This window comes from Manihot esculenta, chromosome 1, assembly GCF_001659605.2.
Source record: "Manihot esculenta cultivar AM560-2 chromosome 1, M.esculenta_v8, whole genome shotgun sequence".
Taxonomy (NCBI): domain Eukaryota; kingdom Viridiplantae; phylum Streptophyta; class Magnoliopsida; order Malpighiales; family Euphorbiaceae; genus Manihot; species Manihot esculenta.
This window is the reverse complement of record NC_035161.2, coordinates 30,659,877-30,678,626: the sequence shown is the minus strand read 5'-3', so window position 1 is coordinate 30,678,626 and position 18,750 is coordinate 30,659,877. Positions and strand designations below refer to the sequence as shown.

Sequence of the window (18,750 nt, the reverse complement as noted above, 5' to 3'; positions counted from 1 at the left end):
AAAATTTTAAATTAAGTTTAAAAATAATTATAAAAAATTTATATTCACAAAATTTTGTAAATTGAATTAATTACCCATTTTAATTTTTTTTTAAAAAATAAATAAATTAAATAATTTAAATTACTACCATATAAATACTATTTAATTTTATATATTTAAGATTTTTTTAGAAAAAATAAATAATATGACTAGTAATCTATTAAACTCACTTTTCCTAAATTTATTTTAAAAATTATAAATTAATCATAAAAGCTATTTAATAGTTTAATCATTATTTATAAAAAAATTTTTTCTAAAAATTTAAAATTTATTTTTATAAATTGAAATAATCTAACATACAATTTCAATCGTATAAATAAAATTGTATAAATAAAAATATACAAAATTATCACTTTTTAATAATAAAAGATAATTATATAAAAATAAATTAAATAATAAATAAATGATTTACCTTATAAATATATTGAAAAAAAATAATTAATATACTTGAAATTAGAAATTTTTTAGATTGAAAAATAATAGAGAAATAGGGTAGATATTGTAAAAATAATATTTGGGGTTATGGTTTTATATATGAGAGTATTGTTATCAAAATCCTGCATTTCTAGAAAATTTATTAATTTGTTTTAATTATAATTATTTGAGTAAAATATCATTATAATTTGTAAAATTAAATTATTTAATAATTTATTAAAATTCATATTAATGGGAGATATTAATTGATATGTAATATTTAAATTTATAAATATTAAATAATACGTGAATAATTAAAGTCATAAACTAAATAATTTACCTATTTAAAATAGGTTAATAGATTTTTTGATAAAATAATTAAAATTTTTAATTTTAAATATAAAAAATATTTTAATTATATAATTTTTAAATAGGACCGAATTAGTGAGTTTTTTTTTTTTTTAATAAATATAAGAGGTAAAATTATTCAAGTAGTACAAAAAAATTTTGAAGAGTCCAGAGGGGTCATGGTCCCCTTGGACCTAACGTGGCTCCGCCAGGCTTGGGGGAAAAAGTAAAATAGTAAATGTGGACACTTGAAAGAGATCGGTAATGGATAACGATGGGTTGGGCGGTTTGATAACTTAGTTTGCTCTAGGTCTATGGATTTCTCACCGAATCTTGAGCCTGTCGAACGCTGCCACTTTCAATATTATTATTCCAATGAAGTTGCTGGTGACTTATTTCAACTTGTGAGATAAGGAAGGAAAAGAGGGGGAGAATGGGAAGAGAGACGGATGGAGAGTGGTTGAGGGGTTAGCCTCATGGTTGAACTTATGATTACAAGTTAGTAAATGGTTTCATTGCGCAAAAAATTAGTAAATAGGCATAACGATTTTAGCGTTTATACGGGTAGTGGAACACAAAAACTTGAATCCCAATTTTCCGATATAAATAATCCGACTTATATGAGCATTAAAACACGAGAAGCTTAATCTCTCTCTTAAAGGAACTGTTTCTGCTAGATAAAACTAAGGGTTAGAAATTACAACAAAGACTACCTTACTATTCCACATTAATCAATGTCTGAGATATATAGTCTAGCTATACACATCAAACAAGGTTATCAATGATTATTTGACAGAGACAGTAGCAAAACTAGTACCAGCCCAACACTAATTCAAACTATACCAGATCATTCATAAGATGACCATGCTAGAAAATGAAAAGGCCAAAAAGAAAAAAAAATAAAAATCAGTGCCCTTATTTTGTGAAGTTGACATCAAAATTCAAAATTTGGCTTTGCCTTCCGTTACTTTAGAACTCAGCGAACTGTACAATTGGTTCTCTTTCTTGACTAACTGTACACTTGGTTAGTTTTATTGGCGATTCTTCCAACCTATATTCTGGTGTTTGCTGAATGTTCTTGCAACTGCCGCTTTCCATAGGTCTCAGATTGCAGTGCAAGCACTTCCCTTCGGATCTTCAAATCCCTACAAATTTAGCATAAGCGGTTTGGATTTGAGACTTGGATAATTCTACTATGATTTTGGACTATATGGCGAAGGAAAATTTGACTTCTAAGATCAAACACAGAAGTTAACCAACCTGCAGCGAGGTACGCAGCAATCTGTTTGCTCACAATTTCTTGCGTGCAGCTTCAATATGTACCACACTTTTTTACAATGCACACAACCTCTGGAGAACCGAATGGGACATTTAGATGCATGACAGAATAACCTTTTCATTTGAAGGCAGTTTGGGTAAGAGCAGGGATCAGAACTAGTTGCTTCACATCGAGAGGCATGCAGTAGAACATCTAGCAGTTCCTTCAGCTACGCCACCAAATTACAATTTAAATCTAATTGCTCCAATCACTTGATTTATTTATCATCATCAAAAAAAGTTTCTAAATTTCACCATTCAAACAATGGTTCAAAGATGAAATGTCAAAAGTAGATTCTTCATACCTTAAGCATTTTCTGCTGTGCTGATATACTCTCATTTTCACAATTAGCTGCATAATAGTGATAAGTTGACTTGCGAATATGCAATGAACCAAATTTCTTATTAGAGCAAGTGGAACAAACATTCCTATCCATCGTATCAGTATCCAGCTGGCAAATCTGGCAGGTTGTCCCAGTAGTGGGAATTGTTGGATTATGAAGATGATGTAGGATCATCATTGAGGAATGTTTGGCTCGACGAAGTGTGTCAAATTGATAATGGTTCTTGTGACAGAAACCCAATAAGGTATGCCTATTTTCAAATAACCAGTTATCCAAAATAACATCTTCATCCTTGATATCAGATGGAATATTATCAACCATAACCTGAGAAGAGAAAAGAATATAAATCAAATGTGTCAAATTTTTGTATTTACAAAGACAGATCATCTAAGTTTAAGTTGTGAGATTCACCTTAGTAAGTAAATGTTTTTCTTTGCTGCTTATAGCATGTGTTTCCCCACCATTGAGCCCTTGCTCCGCATCATGGCATCTGCAAATGATGTCAATGAAAAAATACTGCGATTACTTGGCACAAAATGTGGGAAGACACAGGGCCTTGAGAATGTGAAATTAAAATGAGATGTTCCATTTCCACCAAAGCGCTCATAGAGGAGCCTGCTTTTCAGCATATGCATTTTGTGGCAATGTGAAACGGAGAGAAAAAATATACTTTCTCCCTCTTGGGAGGAGGGAGAGTGAGAGACAGAGAGAGAAAGTGAACTAAATTAGTTTTCCATTTTACCTTTCACATAGCTGAAAGTTTTTGCAGTGATTGCAACACCATCGCCATCCATAAAATATCACTTCATGGCAGTATGAGCAAACAAATTGCAAATGGACGACAATGAAGTCCTCCTTAAAAGGAAAAATAGTTTGCCCAAGCTGATAAAGAAAAATATGAAAATTAGAACAAAAGAGCACATGGAATGCTCAATCACACAGAATAAAATAGAAAAGTTCCGTTTCTTAGATTTAACATGCAAAGTTCATCTATACTTCTTTCAGCTTCACGAAAAATCTAGTGTTGAGACAAATGCATATATTAGGCTTATATTCATCAATATATTTGCCATTTAGGAGACTCCATTGTCTCAACAGGAAGTAGAGAAATCTGCAGCATTTGGAATAGCGTGGCTTAAGAAGGAAATATAAAAGAGCTAGTAAATCCCTTCCAACCCTTGAGACCAATAACAGAAGTCAATCGACCTTACATATCTATCATATATATATTCTGTGAATCCATATCATTGCGGTTTCTTCAAATGATTTACCTTGACAAGAATAATTCTGGCAACTAATGGGTTCTATTGATACTTTTGAAACAGACGAAAGCAACTTCATCTAACACCTAATCAGTCTCAGATGCAAGAAATATGAGTGGGTTTGAATTTTTGTAGTTGCCATTGTCATTCTTTTACTTCTCAATTATCGACCTTTGACTTCATAGAGGAGCCTCTATCTGGTCGTAGGTACATAAACTTACATTCACCATGCAAATAAAGATATCAAACAAAACTAACAGAACATTCAACTAAAAAAGAAAGGAAAAAGTAAATTGAGACATGCACATTTACTCGAAGAGAGAAACAGGTGAGATTACCTTTTGCATCAGTATGATATCTTTAGTAACACCACCAGAAGGATTTGTATGGCCCAAGGCTTTTAAAGTGCGCTTTGTCATTACTTTCTTCACCCTTCTCCCTGAATATTCTCCATTTTGTTGCTCAATATTCTTGATGATATTCTCAGCAGCACCAGACCAATAATCACCATCAAAATATGGCAAACGAGCTGCTGTTATTTTACAGTAAAGATGCCCAGTAGGAACAAAGAATTGATCATATAAATTAGTGAAATCAACCACGATATTTTCTTTGGCTGCTTTTCTTAGCATTGAATGATACCTGCATTTATGTATCAGTTTTGAGTCAAGGGGAGTGCTTACAAACGAAGGAAAAGGGGGAAAAAAAAAAAGAAAAGTAAAGGAATAATAGTAATAGCTATGGGTGTTGGAGCAAAAGGAATTTATAAGAGTAGGCTCAAGGCAGTGGCAAGATTATGTTCCAAGATGCTGAGCAGTTTACACATGCACTCTCTCTTTCTCTCTCTCTCTCATAGTCACACAAACACGCACACAATGCACAAAGTTCATCAGAGCGTGAAGTATATGCACCATTGTCGCAACTTGTCAGACTTCGGCGTCTTCTGAATGTCTGGATGGCAATATAAGATATAATCTTCTCCCTTCAAGGGAGGGCAGGCCCATAAATAGCATGCAACAAAACCTCGTTTCTTGCAGAATTCAAGATATCCTATCTGATGATGGGAAAAGACAATAAGAAAAGCAGATAAAGAATCAAGATTGTTTAAATTTAAAATAAAATAAGCACCAAAGCTGGTGACTTTACCAATATTTCATGGTAAACAACTGTACGAAGAGCTTCTCCAGCTGCAGTCTCTGTGTCAGGCCTAAAGTATTTGACAGAATCAAGATACGAGATATAAACACAACGGTGATTTGGCCGACTGCACTCTGAACCATACTCTTGTACATACATGCCAAAAAGGCATACATCTACTCCTTCAATCTTCTGAAACAAAAGAATCACCTGAAACAGATAAACCAAGTAGCCAAATTTTAACAGAAACTTTCGGACTGCCCAATAATGGATGAGGGGCAAATTTCAAAAATTGCATGAATATAAACTTAAGATCCTCAATGAATTTACATAAATATTAATAACTTTTTGAGGTATGACCAATAAAAGCATGCAACAAAAGCTGGCAAGAAATCATCCTACCTCAACAAAGCTGATGAAAGATTAGTGCCACAATATCCACTAATTTTTAATCTCTAAAAAAGTTGCATAATGTTGTGAAGGAATTACGGAGAAGTAAATTGATAAGGTAATGATCTTAATGCAAAACCTCACCTTTGATCTGTACGGAAATTCATTAGGGTAATTTCCATTGTCAAAAGTTTCTAAAAACTGCTGCTTCACTTTCAACTTTTTGTCAACAGACAACACCACTCTTACAACAAGATGATCTGCTCCAGGAACCTAGTGATCATTGAAAACAGAAATGTTCAAAATAAGGACAGAAAGAAAAATCAGATAAAATTGGTCCTTAGCATGTACGTTACAGGCAGAGGATTTTCACTATAAGAAGACTAAATCTTAAAAGTCTAAACGAATTGGATTTTCACTATAAGAAGACTAAATCTTAAAAGTCTAAACGAATTGCTAATGAAACCCAAAAATGCTGTGTAAAGATGCAGAATTCATTATAGAAACACATTTTTAATAGGCAGTCCTTCAGAATGTTAATTCCTCTTTCTTATTTTAATAACAAATCATGATTCGCAAACTTTAATACTCAAAATTTTACCCTTCTCGTGTAATATGAATGAACCAAACACTAATCTATTTTGACTCTTCTCAAACACTAATATTCAAAGCTTTACCCTTCTCTGTATGATATGAATGAACCAAACACTCGTCTATTTGACTATTCTTTATATTTCTTCAGCTCCATAGGCACACAATTCAAAATAAGCTGAATACATGGCATTTGCATCCCGACATATAAACATTGCTAGAAATTACAGAATTGTGCAGAGTTGGTCTCTAATAACCTCATCAAGGTGCTTTCCAAGAGCCTTTGCTCTCTCTTCTTTCTCCTGCTGAAGACGCCTTAAAAGTCTTTGCTCTATGTAGTCACTCAGCAACGTAGTAGGCAAATCTTTTGCACTGAAAACAGCAGCTCTTGGTAAAGGCAAAGGTTCCCCCCGTTCTCTCTCGTCTAAGCAGCATTTGGGACACATGTACTCAGATTTCCCTTCCATATCTCTTATGTCATTAAAGAGAGCACATATCTGGTGTTGCCAATATTTACATTTGTCACATTGGACCCACTGCATTAACACAAAAAATCATGGACAATGAGTTTCCTATAATTTCAAAGGCTGAGAAAGCAAATATATTGTTGCTTAGCTTACTGATTCTTCAATTTCTTCATCATTCTTCTTCTTAACCAGCTTTGCCTTCAGAATAGTAATTCCAAAGAACGTGATACTCCCACCTCGAGAATCCCTATAACATGAGGTACAAAAACAATGCTGCATACCATTTTCTTCTGCAGTACTATAATAATTCACACTGCACTTGATTCGAGAACCACAACACGAGCAATATATTGGAACTGGGGCTAGTAACAGCTTATCCGCTGTACACAACTGGCATGTATTATCATTGGCACAATGCATTACTTGCTTTTCCTTTTCTCCCTTTGACATTTTCTATAAAAGAAAAATGCAGCAGGATTATCAGAGTCATTCAAAAAGACTACGACATAATGAAACCAAAGGGTAACTCCAATAAGATCACGAGAAAACTACATATGTACTGAGCAGTAAAGACATAAAAACATAAATTCATGCACTAGATATAGACATGAGATTAAAATTTTATTTTAAAATGGTGTATATGCAACTGGTTGAACTTCAGATCCACCAAAGTTAGCAGTCACATCCTAACACTGAAAAATTGGACCAGAACTTGCATGGTTTGTTCATTGTGTGATTGATCTAATTTACAAAATTTATTACAGCCAATGTTGTATGATCAAATGAATTGCAACAACAGATAAATCAAAAGGCTTATTCATAGATAAAGGCATTAATAGCAATTTTACTTCAGGAATCAAAGCAATAATACTGAACTGACCTTACCAATCCACTGCTGAAGACTTGAAATATGGTCCTTTATTTCATCTGTTGAGAAAAAATCAATCAAAGACACACCTTGTATTTTTGGTTTATCTTGCTTCATTTCTTCCTCCTTTCTTGTTTCTAAATCTGGCTTGGCATGGTCAAAATTAGACATGACCTGTATTACCTCCTCAGTGGCACCAAGTTCATCAGAAAGAGCAGGTGAAGAATTAAAACATAGCTTGTCAGATTTATCCTTTACAGCATCTGCAATCTCACCAAAACTACTAGAATCCATCTCTTGTGACCTAGGACGAATAATTGGTTCTTCAGAAGGAGTATGCAAGCTCTCAACATTCATTCTCAAAAAATTATCCCCAGCACTGTTCCTAATCTGATCTAAACTAGAAGGATTTTGCACGGGCTCTGAATATTCAATCTGATCTACACTAGAATGATTTTGCATGGGCTTTGAAAATCCAATGTTTCCAGCCAGAACCTCAGAATTAATAGATACAGGAGATTCTGGCAATTGCAGCAAAGCTGGAAGTCCTTTAGGAAAAGGGGGTTGAACCATCAATGGAGCCAGTATAGAGGAAATAGAAACAATTCCGCTTTCAGATGACAATAAACAACTGGATGTTTCAATCTTCTGAGCCTTTGAAGGGGGCAGCAACTTTTCTGAACAGACAGAGCTGGGCTTCAATCGTTTTGTAGGTGGCAGCATGTTTTCTGATAAGCAAGATCCAGATCCACCAGTTCCAGTATTGCTTGAACCCATCAAAAGGTCATGGTACATATTTTGGGAACTTTGGTGACATTTACTGTTATTATATTCATCTTGAACAGGACCACAAACATGTCAATCAGCACATATTTATCAAACTCTGATAAAAGGGAAATGAAAATTTGCACATGCACATGTAGTTACTGCACACTGTTGAATGCAAATGATTAACAAAATAAACTAGATAGTCACCTGCTGGACTTGCTGGACTCTTCCAGCTACTATAAGCACGTAAAGTCTTCTGTTCAGCAGAAAACTTCAAATGGTCACTGGGATATTCTGGACCAGCAATTCCGTTTGAACTAGAAAGAAGAGAAGAACTTTCTGAGGCATTCTGAACTCCATCAAGTTGTTCTGATGGGAAATGAGAATCAATAGGAACTATTTTCCCAGACATCTCCAGTGGTTTATTAAATTGTTCATATGATGCATAATGCTTCTGCTCTTGAATATGTGATTTAGGTTGCACTATGTTATCAAGAGTTGAATTCCCCATGCAAAAAGCAATGCTAGATATGCTGAAATCCATGCTAGGAAAGATAGTCTCTTCAGAATTTAATTGAGGAACATGTTCTAACATCTGAAATCCTGATCCGGGGAATTCTGAGCTTTCTCTCAGTGTAGGTGAAAATGCCATTGCAGGAAAGCCCAGGTCATTTGAAACACCTGCAAACTCACCATATTCAGTTTACCTGATAAAGTAGCAACTCAAATGGACGAACACTCATATAAAGCAAAGGGATGAGGAAATATACAACGGAAAAAAGGGGGGGGAAAGGTTGCAAAAGTATGACAGGGCTAGTTGTAAAAAAAATTACAAGCACATAAAAATCTATATATGGACAAGTCATAATCTACATCCAAAACCATAAGGCTAGTGAGATGGAAAGAACAAAGCCAAGTTTGAGGCCCACTACATATTGCAAAATGGATAAACTGTTCATGAAAAAAAGTTTTAAAACATAAAATTCATGAAGCATATGTCGTGTGTATAACATAGATAATATCACTAACTTTTCTATCAGATCTAGCAAGACATTTAATGGGCTACCACAAAGAGCTATGTTGTTATAGATGCTTTCATTGAAAAGATGTATTAGAGTCGCAATAAGCCCACAACAGGAGGGAATTCAAGCACTAATTAAGCTCTTGACAAGGAAGGAAACAGGAAATGGCAATTATCATGGCAATTATCTTCAAATCAGGATTTCATTATGCTGTCCAGCAATTATCATGGCAATCACCTTCAATTCAGGATTTCATTATGCTGTCCAGCAATTACTCTAATTATTCTGATTGCAATTAGTGAGCAATTATGATGTAATTGAATTCTATTTCCTTATTGTAATTTCTCTTATTTAAAGAGACAATTTACATCAATAAAGCAAGCAATATTTCAAACACATAATCTGAAAATTGAGACTCTATCTCCTTTAACAGGTCACGAGGTTCAAGGGCTCCCTCAGAAGTACATTTCAGCAACCATAGGTTCATAAAGAAGAGGTCGAAATAGAAACAAGGGGCTGACTCTTGAAGAAGACTTTGTGGTTCAGCGACCCGCGACACAATCCCTTACTCAAGAACACAACATATGCTAAATATTTTGTGTGTATAATCAACCATAGGCTTTTAACTTCTGAAAGTTATGAAATTATAAAAAATGATACACTAACTCATTCAGTAAATATTTACTGAATGAGTTCAGTAAATATTTACTGCAACCATAGGCTTTTAACATCTGACAATTAAGAAACTAGAAGAATAATTCCCTAAACTCGTGAAGTAATTATTCAAATTCTGGAGTTAGTTTACTGCTTGGTAGACTCTTAGAATCATCCACAGATTTGGACTAAACAACCAGGAAAAGAAAACAAAAAACAAAATGGAGATAATTCTTAAGAAAATACACTTTGAAATAAAACAAAAAATAAAAATACTCAGAGAACATAAGTACTACTTGAGATCATTTGGCAGTTAAATTTGCAATTTAGCTGCTAATCAATTATAAAGCTGCAAAACAAAAGATCAGCTGAAATAAAGTAATGTAGATCTCGTGAGATTTCAAGAATGAACATACCATGTGGAAGATTATGCTGTTGGAAACTGTCTTTGGATGACACCTCTTGACTATATTGACAGTCTCCCTTGGAAAAGAATGGTCCAACTTTAAAAGCTCCGATTTCTGAGTACTTATCACCACTGGAACTTGTAGTAATGGTAGAACCTCTTTCAGAAGATGCTGTTTTCACAGAACTTCTTTCATGAGAAAGAACCAACTCATTAGAAATCTGCCACATGTGTGAATCACAATTGATACTTGCAACTCCTAGCTTGTTTCCATTATCAAGTAATCCTAGATGGGAAAGAACTAAGAGAAGTTACAGTAGAGATATCAAAGAATGCAGCAAACATGTCAGAAGGGATCAATAGATTACCTTTTAGGAAGCAAAATTGATCATTTCTTCCAGCCACCATTGGGTCATATCCAGTAAAATCATTGTTGAAGTGATCATAAGGAGGGTATACTGCATCTGAATTGCAACTCTGAGTAAAACCCAGGGTTGGCAACACTTCATGGGTGGGATCACTGTAGCTGGAGACTTGTTGACTGCAGTTTAGGTCAACAATGTTCTTTTGAAATAAATTTTGCAACCGCTCTCTCAATACATCCAGATTCATATATTCCTCCTAAAAAATATTTGAAGAAACTTTAAACTTAAAAATGAACAAGAAATGAAGTGAAACCAATTGATTCTTCAAGAGGTACTACTCTCATCCCCACCCCCTCTTTTTCTAGTTAATTTATCTGACACAAAAAGTGAAGACTTCACCAAGAAGTTATTAATGTTAGTGATGCCATCAGACATAATTTTTAATTCAAGAGAGGAACTAAAGTGCAAGATTTTTCACAAAAGTGTATCAAACTAAAATGTGGTGCAAAGCAACAGAAAGCTATTGTCTGACAATGTAAGCTAATACTCAAGTTAAACATTAAACAATAAAAATAGAAATAATCTAAAAATATTAGTTTAAATATCCAATGAACATACCTCTGAAGCAGCTTCTGCAAATAATTTGTTTTCTAAGACATTTACTAGATTAGATTCTCGCTCTTGCACTTGATGATTTTCTTCCAATTCAAAACTTTCAGCACTGCATAAGCATAAGAACAGTCATAAAATATATAATGGATCAAGATTCTTTCAATGTAAAATCTTTTACATACTCTCATGCTCCTTGGAGTTTATGTTAATAACAAATATTTGATAAAGTTAAGGCAAACTCAGAGAACTTACATTTTCTCTCTAACTAAATCACGAAAGCAACTGATTCTGGGATTTTTGCGCCAGTCACTCAGGCTAGTCAGGTCATTTGTTGGGTACCGATTTAAAGCATTTTCTCTGAATTGAGACAGATTTGCAAATTTTGAGAAAGGATAGTTTGGTGTCTGGCCAAAGAGCTGCCCTGACATGTATCCCTTCGCAAGCATCTTTCTCAGTTATGCACGTTTATTCATACTGCAAGCACTATACAACTATTAGAACTTCAATAACAAACATAAAACGAGACAATTATTTTATAAAAATAATTTGTTCATCTACAAACATCCAGATTCCAGTGCAATTTGTGAGCTACCTCATCATTCAGAGAATCCCACAAATGCAAGCTGTTCTATGAAATTTAGTGTATCCAAATGCCTACATGAACAATAAACTCTGGTGTTTGCAAGTTCAAACTAATTCCTAACAATTTTACTACCACTTAGGAGTATCAAGAGCAGAAAAGTAACTAAATCGAAATCTAAATTAAATAAAATACAACCACAGATTTCCACTCCATCATATCATCAGTAGAACCAAATTTCCGCGAAAAGAAAAACATATCGTCCAGCATTATCCCCACAATTGTACCAAAACGCTACAATCCCTACAGAAAAAAACAATCATCATATACCCGCCAAAATTTCTGCTACTCTCCCATGAAAAACATTTCAATTTTTTTTACAAGACAAGTACGTGTGCGTTAGGCTTTGGAATTTCCGAGTGCTAACACATTACACGACAACGTTTCGGTAACAAAACCGAAAGCCCTATCAGCAGAATGAGAACGATAACAAAACCAGAAGCAGATACAGAAAGCAAAAATGAAAAAATCAAAGCAGAAGCATAATTGAATCGAGGAACATCACCTAATTGAAAGATTACAATGTGGTTAGTTCATCACAGAAAAAATCAAGAAGCACAGTTGAATGGAAGAAGATCACGGAATTGAAAGATTATAATGGGGTTAGTTCATCAAAGAAAAAATCAAAGCAGAATCATAATTGAATCGAAGGACATCACAGAATTGAAAGATTACAATGTGGTTAGTTCATCAAAGAGAGAAGCTGAGTTACAGACAGGACGGATAAGGAACAGTAGTTACCGACAAAAATCGACAACCAATTAAAAAAAGCCCTAAAAGAAGAGAGAGAGTAGAATTAGGATAGGGGTTTAAGGAAAGAAAATAGACCTGCGGAGAATTTTGGCGTCAGCTGCGGAACTTTTTCAGCTTTGGATTAGGATATATATAAGGCTAATTAAGAATATATATTATTCGTCCCTCGTGCATTGCTATCTGTGTCTGCAGGTGGGCCATATCTTTTTTTCCTCCAGTTGTTCATTTACACGTAGATTATGAAAGATATTAAGATAAGTAATTTTTTTTAATAAAAATATAAATTTCATTAAAATCAACGACAATTAATTCAAAAATACAATTCAAAAAATAAAAAAAATCTCAAATAAATTTAAAATATTATAATTAATTCAAATAAGCATATGAATTACACTATAAATTTATAAATAAAGTTCACAAATAAAAATTATTTTTAAAATAAAAAATTTATAATAAAAAATAATATGATAATAAATTTTAATAATTAAAATAAGATATAATTCGAATTAAAAATTAAATATCTGACTTTACAGTAATTAAAATCAATAAATTTTCAGATTATTTTTATTAATATAAATTATTATAAATATATTTTAAAGAGTTGCTCACAAACACTTGTTTTTCTTAGATTTTTAAGATTCTACTCTATACTAAATTAATTATCTATTAAATTCTCAATTTTATATTTTTCTTTGTAGATAAACATGACCAGAGAAATAGATCCAAACTGGCATAACTTAAAATTAAAAAAAAAAAACCTAAGCTCAATCCGTCCATACAATCAAGCCTAAGGCTATGTTTGGTGAATTCTAATTTTTAAATTTTCATGAAATTTAATTAAATTTCATGTTTTAATTTTATATACTTAATTTAAATAAAAATTTAATTTTAAAAATTCAATTCTATAGAATCAGTTATAACTAAAATAAATTTCTATTAAATTTGATGAAATTTAAAATAAATTTCATAAAATTTACACTATAACATCTTTTAGACTAAACTATCCTCTCAAATAATTTTTTCTCAATAATTTATCTCTTATTTTATTGATCATAAAAGTAAAAACTATAAAAATTAATTTTTTATTTATCTACTATTGTTATATATAGATAATTATATAATATATATATTTTTATTTTTTTAATTTTTTAATATTTAAGTTTATTATCTCTTACTAATAAAACTGTTTATTTTATTATGTAAATTTCTAAATCATGAAAATTTATTTTAAATTTATTAATATATATTTAATGGGTTATATTTTTATTAATTGTTATAAATTTATTAAATATTAATTTTTTTAATAGAGTAAAATTTTTTATTTTACTCCTATAGTTTAAAAATGAAAAAATGAGTTATGTGAAATTTAATTGAATTTTGCATTTTAAGTTGTGTTAAAATAAATAATAAGTGATAGCTATGGAAGGAAGACCTCCAGAAGAAGGCTCTCAAATAGAGAGAGTTTTTATCTAATGCACTAAAAGTCAACAAACTTTTAGATGAAATTGAAATAATTTAAAAGTTTATAAATTAATTGATCATTTTAAAAGCTAGGATGGAATTTAAATTTTTTAAAGATTGGTGTTTTTCTTTTATTATTTTTTTAAATTAAAATTTATAAAAAAATATGTTATAATTTTATATATTTTATTATTCGTGATATCGTCTAATTTTTGGCGAGCTGAAGCCGGGTCTTAAAATAAAAGAGATTCAAAGTCCAATAGACTTTACTGAGTCGCCCGACCCATTATCACGCCATCCGGTCCAAAGCTAAAACATGCCAGACTGACCCTAAACTTGAATCCATCAGAAAAGAATCTAATTCGGTAATGTGGCAAGAAGTTGAAGAGCAGACTCAGTTACTTTACAGCCCTATCAATATACGCATTAGAAAAATTAAATGGCTGACTGACAAAAATGAGTACGCTGATACATTCGTATGCCGAGACAAGTGGCATTGTAACAAAGTGGCAGTTATGCATCACCAGAGAATAAAGAAAAAAGAAATAAAGGAAAACACATGATTTCTCTAAGCAAACTTACACTCACGCTCTATAAATTCTATTGTCTCTTAATCTCATAACATCATAATAAAGAAAAAAGAAATAAAGGGAAACACGCGATTTCTTTAAACCAAACTTACACTCACGTTATATAAACTCTATCGTCTCTTAGTCTCGTAACATCAATTAATATATTAAAAAATAATTTTTATTATTATAATTATTATATATTTATCAATAACGTAAGTATAACAATTTATCTAATCTAGTATCAAATCAATTCACCTCTTAACTCTTGTTTTTTAATATTTACTCCCATTGTTATTGTAGTGTTAAAAAATGTATGGTTGACATTATGATTGAAAGTCACACAACCTTATTCAGAAAAAAAGCATATTGAAAAAAATAGTTATAATTATTTTATTATTTTATCTTTTTATAACTAAATTATGTGAAATATAATTAATTTCAATTCAAGTTCTAATATTTTATAACTATCCTAGGCAACGGGTACTTGTTCTTGGTAGTGACTTTGTTCAACTGCCTGTAGTCGATACAAAGTCTAAGGGATCCATCCTTCTTTTTCACAAACAGAACTGAAGCACCCCAAGGCAAGGTACTCGGTCGGATGAAACCCTTATCTACCAGCTCTTACAACTGCTCTTTCAATTCTTTCAACTCAGCTGGTGCCATCCTGTAGGGAGGGATAGAGATTAGTCTGGTTCCAGACATCAACTCAATTTCAAACTCTATCTCCCTTGCCGGTGGTAAACCTGGCAGCTCGTCTGAGAAAACATCTAAAAACTCGCTGACCACGGGCACTGAGGTGGGCTCTCTAACATGACTATCCAGCTCTCTCACATGAGCTAGAAAACCCTGACAACCCCTCTTGAGCAACCTACGAGCCTGTAGGGCTGATATCATATCTCTAGGTGCACCCCTCTTGTCTCAGACAACCTCTGACCCATCCTGACCTCAGTTAATTTCTTAAAAGAGATACCAAATAGCAAGTCTAAGAAATAAATTTTTTAAAAAATTATTGGATATAGTTTTAACATAAAATTAATTTTTAAATATAATTAATAATGAAAATTTAACATTCTCAAAATTATAAAATTATATTTTTCATTAAAAAATCTATACAATTTAATTTTAGAGTTAAATCACAAAAAACCTTTAAACTTAATTTTTTATCTCAATATTCATTCACCTTACTCCCTCTCGTAATAGTTTTTCTATCTCAGGATTCTCGGGGAACAAAAAACTTAATGTCTATAAGAGAAGAATTGCGTTGAATGACTTTAATTAATCCAAGTTGATATTGGCTAAGATCAAGAGGGGTGGATTAGTCTGGCAAGAGTTTGCAAAACTGAAGAAAAGAGTATTCAACCTAAAATCTCAACCTTAAGTTCTTATTTCTTGTTATCAAGAATCTACAATTTTTTTGAAATATTATCCATTTGGTTCTCTTTTCACCTAGAAATTGAAAATAGTTTGCAGTGATTGATAGTATTTTTGTGTTTTTTTTTCTTGTGTTGATTTATTAATTATTTTAAAAAAATATAGTGGGATCAGAGAAACTCATCATAATAACACATGAAGAAAATAGCAAGTGTATAAAGATACGTGAATGCCACGACAAACGCATGGCAAAATAATTATTTAGCAAAAATAAGAATGTAAGTTTATAATATATAATTTCCGTAATATTTAATTTGTTTTTATAATAAAGTTTACTTTCTTTTAAAACAAATAACCACAAAAATTTCTTAAAATTAAATTATTTTTTTATATTAAACTAATAACAGTTTTATTAATTAAAACAATATTTTAATATGAAAAGATATTATCGTCTTTGCATTTTAAAATGCTAATATTTCTTATATCTTTGAAAATTTCATAATTTTATTTATTTAATATTTTTTCCAGAAAACTATTACTTTACTGAAGTATATACGGTTGCATATAAATTTATAAAAACTATAATATAAATATTATAGATTTCAATTTTATTTTTTTTAAATATTATATTTGTATATTTTTTTAAAATTATTTTTTATTTCCATCAATATCATATAATATAATTAATTACAAAAAATAAATTCATTTTATAAAAAATTAAAATTAAAATATAAGATTTTTGTAAAATAAGAATATTTTACGTCTCCTTGCATCTCTCCTTCTAAATCAATAAGAAAATTTAGATCAATCTAGACTTAAAAACCAGTAATTCGCATCCCTCTTAAATCTAATTTGATCTAAATCAAAACTTGAATACTTTAAATTTAATTTTTTCAATTCAACATTATTAGAAAATATAACTATAAAAAAATAAATTTTTATAGAACGTAAAATAATTGTCAAAAACCAAAAATAAATTAAATACAATTTTTTATTTTTCTAAATCATTTTATAAATAAAGAATTCAAATAACATTGAATTCAAAAATTATACATAATTACACTCACAATTTAAATTTGGTGGTAATTGAATCCATTAAAATCTAAAAGATCTCAGGTTCTATTATCCAATTCTCGTTTTCCATTTTAAAAAAATAAAAAACATACGTAATTTTAACTTTTTCTTTTTATAACTATATATACATATATAACTTTGAAGATTACTGCACCTTAAAAACTCTCATAATTAAAAAATATGTGACATTATATACTATGAAATATGACAACATGAAATAAAAACTAAAAAAGCACCATATATTATATTAATAATATTATATCTGGTCATATATACACCTCACTAAACAGAGAAAAAAAGCTTTTAATTTTTTATTTTACACCCTGACATTACCATATAAATTAATTATGTAAAAAAAATATTTGAGCTGACATTTTGTAAAAATGATTTTTATATTATATTTTCAAAGATTCAGAAATTTTTTTTTTTAGAAAGTGATAAAATTTCTAAATTAACAGTAACGTTAAAATTAGTTTAAGGAGAATAACAACATTACAGAAAATGAATATAGAAGAAATATGATAAATTTAAAAACAATGAGAAAACAAAATAAATTGAAAAAAAAAATATTTGGGAAAACAAGACCACCTTTTTCTTCCCCAACCAAACTTCCTCCCTCTGTTTACGTTTTTGAAACTGCTTAATCATGCTGCAGCAGCAGCAACAATTATATTATTATTATTATTAATTATATAAAATATGACTAAGGAATCCACCGGTGAATTTTTCTATATTTTAGAAACTAAGTAGTAATTTTTAATTTTATTTTTTTTATCACTTCTTATCAATAAAAAACAAATAGCAAGAGCTCCAATTTTCAGATATTAGCAGATCCATGCAAAAAGGAGAAGCACTACGCAAACAGCATCTCTCTCAGAAAATAAAGGAACCTCTAGAATTACGCAATTGCAGTTCAAATTCAATTCCTTGTAGCACTTAAGGCTAGTATTTATTTTTAAGAAGAGGATCATAAATTACTCGTCTCAACACAATGGAGCCAAAAGAAAGGAAAACAAGTACTCGGTCTCCTGGACATATTTCTCAAATTCAAAACATAGACCCCCACCCCCAAAAACACATGCATGAATCACTCTTTTGAAACTATCACAAGCAAGAACACATATGAAAACCAACATACACAAGCAAAATATGGAACATAACTATCCTTGCAATCATCAACTGATCCTTGTACACACACGAGGTAACATTTAAAAAGAAATAACAAAATTAAAGATCTCTTTCTCGATCAACCTTGGTCATACGACCAGTATTGAATCCACAAAAGAAAGTAAGACTTGCACAAATAACACAGAATACCACAACTAAGCAAAGCAAATCATCTCCTCCCAATAAAAAACTTACCTCTTTGCAACATCACCTTGGACGGTGGACGCGTACCCCTCAATTGCCCCCCAGCTCACAAGTCCATGAATCCATCAACATACCAAAGACCCATGAATACCGCTTTCAAAAATATATATTTATCTTAAGATATATATTTCAATTATTATTTTACTATATAAAAACAAATTCTAAACCAATAAAAGGCACAAAAAATATACTGCTCAGGCCTGTCTACCTGTTATTAATACAAGTCTATACCTGATATAACTTTATAAAATTACAAGAGATTAAGAAAATATACCACTATAACAAAAAAAATGAAACCATAAAATTATAGATTAAAATTTATAATTTCTTGAAAGAATCATTTCAATTAAAAATTTTTATAAGAAAAAACTACATATTAAATTCTAAATCTTTGTTATTGTTATTTGATTAAATGACTAAATCATTCAAACATTATTCATTAGTCATCCATGTCTTCGCACATATATGGATAATAATGCCATTTTACCAAATAAAACAAATGAA

The 18,750-nt window shown here is 31.0% G+C and overlaps 1 protein-coding gene across 9 annotated transcripts; it reads right to left on the bottom strand.

Moving 5' to 3' along the window:
- Window positions 1–1,494: 1,494 nt before the first annotated feature.
- LOC110630983 (histone acetyltransferase HAC12) lies at window positions 1,495–12,518 on the bottom strand. 9 transcript variants are annotated; one of them, XM_021778658.2, is made up of 19 exons: window positions 11,977–12,456; window positions 11,750–11,887; window positions 11,257–11,478; window positions 11,011–11,113; window positions 10,396–10,648; window positions 10,038–10,328; window positions 8,153–8,626; window positions 7,190–8,013; window positions 6,463–6,762; window positions 6,100–6,378; window positions 5,396–5,524; window positions 4,871–5,071; window positions 4,636–4,778; window positions 4,063–4,366; window positions 3,205–3,344; window positions 2,874–2,952; window positions 2,424–2,786; window positions 2,062–2,288; window positions 1,495–1,946 (listed from the first exon to the last, which is right to left on the bottom strand). In XM_021778658.2, the coding sequence occupies exons 3-19, from the start codon at window positions 11,448–11,450 to the stop codon at window positions 1,853–1,855; spliced, it is 4,398 nt and encodes a 1,465-aa protein (XP_021634350.1). In that variant the 5' UTR covers window positions 11,451–11,478; window positions 11,750–11,887; window positions 11,977–12,456; the 3' UTR covers window positions 1,495–1,852. The 9 variants fall into 9 exon arrangements, with proteins under 9 accessions (XP_021634350.1, XP_043813142.1, XP_021634376.1 ...); XM_043957207.1 differs by having other exon boundaries at window positions 11,783–11,887; XM_021778684.2 differs by lacking the exons at window positions 11,750–11,887; window positions 11,977–12,456 and adding an exon at window positions 12,473–12,518.
- Between the last annotated feature and the right edge of the window lie 6,232 nt (window positions 12,519–18,750).